The sequence below is a fragment of the Lactuca serriola genome, chromosome 8 (assembly GCF_051521515.1).
Source record: "Lactuca serriola cultivar US96UC23 chromosome 8, Lser_US96UC23_V15, whole genome shotgun sequence".
In the NCBI taxonomy this organism is placed as follows: domain Eukaryota; kingdom Viridiplantae; phylum Streptophyta; class Magnoliopsida; order Asterales; family Asteraceae; genus Lactuca; species Lactuca serriola.
In genome coordinates, this window is record NC_136415.1 from 155536969 (window position 1) to 155540053 (window position 3085).

The 3085-nt window shown below is 36.4% G+C and overlaps 1 protein-coding gene across 1 annotated transcript; it reads right to left on the reverse strand.

The window, feature by feature from the left end:
- On the reverse strand, positions 1-2682 carry LOC145068385 (protein NRT1/ PTR FAMILY 5.5-like). The gene is made up of 4 exons (XM_079015345.1): positions 2392-2682; positions 1868-2082; positions 1225-1790; positions 1-1099 (listed from the first exon to the last, which is right to left on the reverse strand). The coding sequence occupies exons 1-4, from the start codon at positions 2414-2416 to the stop codon at positions 235-237; spliced, it is 1671 nt and encodes a 556-aa protein (XP_078871471.1). The 5' UTR covers positions 2417-2682; the 3' UTR covers positions 1-234.
- Between the last annotated feature and the right edge of the window lie 403 nt (positions 2683-3085).

Consider the following 3085-nt stretch of genomic DNA (forward strand, 5'->3'; position numbering starts at 1 on the left):
TTATGATAATAGAGCCAAAGGTTTAATTGATTTTGATAAAAGGAACCGTGAATTTACAAGGGATGGAAAAAGAGAAATTCATAGATATATACCTAACATAAGAACTATTACAACAACAATCTCTAGACTATATATAAGTTCAAATTGGTTATAGTAACGCTAACATAATCAATCGATCTGTTTAAACAACGTTACAGAAACCGCAATTGTAATACACACCAACACCGACCAAAATCAACAACAACATTTCGCAGTGTCTTCAAAACCTGGATCCATATTTCCTCCTTCTCCTTCATCACCACCATCATCCGGTGTTTCCTTATACGTATAGAAAGACGCAACTATAACATAGATCACAAGATTAACAGCACATAACCCAGACAACGTCCAATAATATCGATCCAATCTGCTCTTATTCAACGAAGGTTGAAACCAGTTAGGGTTTTGGTCTCTCTCGCTCACCTTCCCCACAACATAAACCGACAAAACACTAGCCATTGTCCCTAATCCCAACACACCCTTTGTGAAATACGTCAAATATTTCCTCATCGATTCAGGAGCTTGATGCTTAAAGAAACTCGTGATACTCGTGTTAGCTATCCCATCAACAGCTGCAAGAAGCATAAACTGTGGAAGCAGCCAAAATATACTCATTGGGATCTTCTCATCAGGTTTGTCTAACAACCCATGATCCCTAATCACGTGTAATCTTCGAGTCTCCACTTTTGCAGATGTAATACAACATAATACAGATAAAACCATTCCTGTAGCTATCCCAACTGGAGGAGCATATTTCTTGTTGAAACACATTGTTAAGATGGAGTAAAAGTATGTGGATATGCTGCTTGATAGTTGATAGAACAAAAGAAAGATCGGAATCGTGATCTTGATTTTTCCAAGTTTACGATCCATTCGATTAGCTTGTTCAAGAAAGTATGTGTTTCTGATGGAAAGCACGATTCCGATGACTATGAAGGTTAGCCACATTGGGAGCATACGGATTCCGATCTTCGTGTCTTCTACTTCGCGAACACTACAAAGGTTCCAGTTTTTTGATTCCGGTTGTTCTTGTAACTTAATAGCTGCCTTGTCTAAGCACCTGTTTTTCAAATTAGAATCATGAAAACATGCAAAACATGATATAAAGTATATGTAAGTACATTACTACTATTTTCAGTGTTCTTTTTCTAATGAGAGAGGAAGAGAGAGAGAGAGAGAGAGTACCTAAGGCTACTGGTGGATCGAGTATCTTCTTCATTGTAAAGCTCTTTAGGATCAGGAAGTGGTTGAGAAAACTTACGTGTAGTAGCTACAAAGACTCTTAATGTGGTTGTTAATGGGCTTCCTTCAGCTGGCTTACATGGTTTATACACTGAATGTCCACTAAAGAACAGAAGTGTTGCAACCAATGTACATATAGCAGGAATCCCAAAGCGGATTGACCATGGTTTTATATATGGAAGTGCAATACCTCCAGCGATTAATACAACCACCACTATTAATAAACCTAACATTTGCCAATATATTTTATTTCCCTCTTTCTCTTTTTCGTGCTCTTTCTCTTTCTCTTTATTTGTATCTTTATCTTTATCTTTATCGGCTTCATTTTCGTTGTTTGTTTGTAGATTCAAGAATGACATTAAGGAGACTACATGACCAGCCATTCCTACTGCTATCAATGGTAAAGCAGTATAAAACAAGACTTTTTGTGTATGCCCAATACATTTCTCCTTGTACTCATTACATGGGCCGAAGACTGGAGGTGTTGACATGGACAACAAACCTAATCCCTGTGTTGATTTGGTTTAGTTTTAGATTTTTTTTTTTAGGAATTATAGATGGAAATGTTGTGCATTGAGTTACTTACTATAGTGTAGGAAATGCTAGAGAGAAGAAGCATATAGTAGTCGCCCAAGAAGGAATCAACAATATAGGCAAACACAATGGCTAAAACTGCTGTGATTCCATCCCAAATGTTTATAATGCCAGCAGCATGTGTAGTGCTTAGATTCCAGACATTTGTTAAGTAGGTCATCATGATATACATTGCAAATGCAGCTAACAAATCCGCCCATAGTAGTGCTGAAATTCCCAGAAGATAAAAATAAATTTCTAGTGGAGGAATAGGATGATCTTTGTAGATAATAAAATTTTGTTAAAAAGCTCGAATAGATATGATAAACAATTCATAAATATTTAAAGTTATAAACTCCAATGAAAAATGTGAAGGACATAGTCCTGTTTCCAATGAATATAGGTAAGCTCCAGTTCAAAGCAAAGCATCAGATGCCAAACTACGAGCAGCAGAGCAGAAAAGGGGAAAAGAGAAGAAGCTAAATCGAAGATCTAGCAAGCTAGATACAGTATTTGGATTTTAGTTTAGATGATTACCTGAAATCCTAACAAAGGAAGCCATTATTGCGTTGACTTGGAAGGTTGGACTTTTGGTTGCACACAGATGTTCAAATCCGAATCTTTTGGTAGATTATATGACGAATAGCTGAATAGGGTGAATAAATCTGCAATCTCAGATGCGAAAAAGAAAAGCTACCAGAATGGGAGGGGGGACCTGGATTGAGGGGAAAAGAATTACGATCCCTGTCTTCTCCTTCTTCGTGAAAACGTCGGAGTCATATTCTTAAGGATTCGAATACTCTGTCTAGCTACCAATCATGTACTGTAATCATAAAGAAAGACCATAACGAAAGACCGCATTGACTGCTTATATACTAACAAAAAAAAGACTAAAAGACAGAAATTGTCCTATGGTTAGCATGATTTTGCAGTTTTAGTCATACTTTCTCGATTTTTTCAAAAATGGTCCTTGTTACAGGTTTTGATTTCAATTTTAGTCCCTAGGCCAGCCATTATCCATATGTCTCTGTTAAGTTACTTATAAAAGACTATTCTACCCCTACATTTGTCTTTTCTGCTTTTTGATAACTTTTAGGACTATTTACTTAATTTAATCATATTTTTATCCAAAAAATGCAACATGTTGCTATCTGGGCTTCCGGATATTTTGTTAGCTAGTCATTGAGGACCTCTTCTAAAGAGTATTTTGGAAGTCAAGTTGCATAAGATA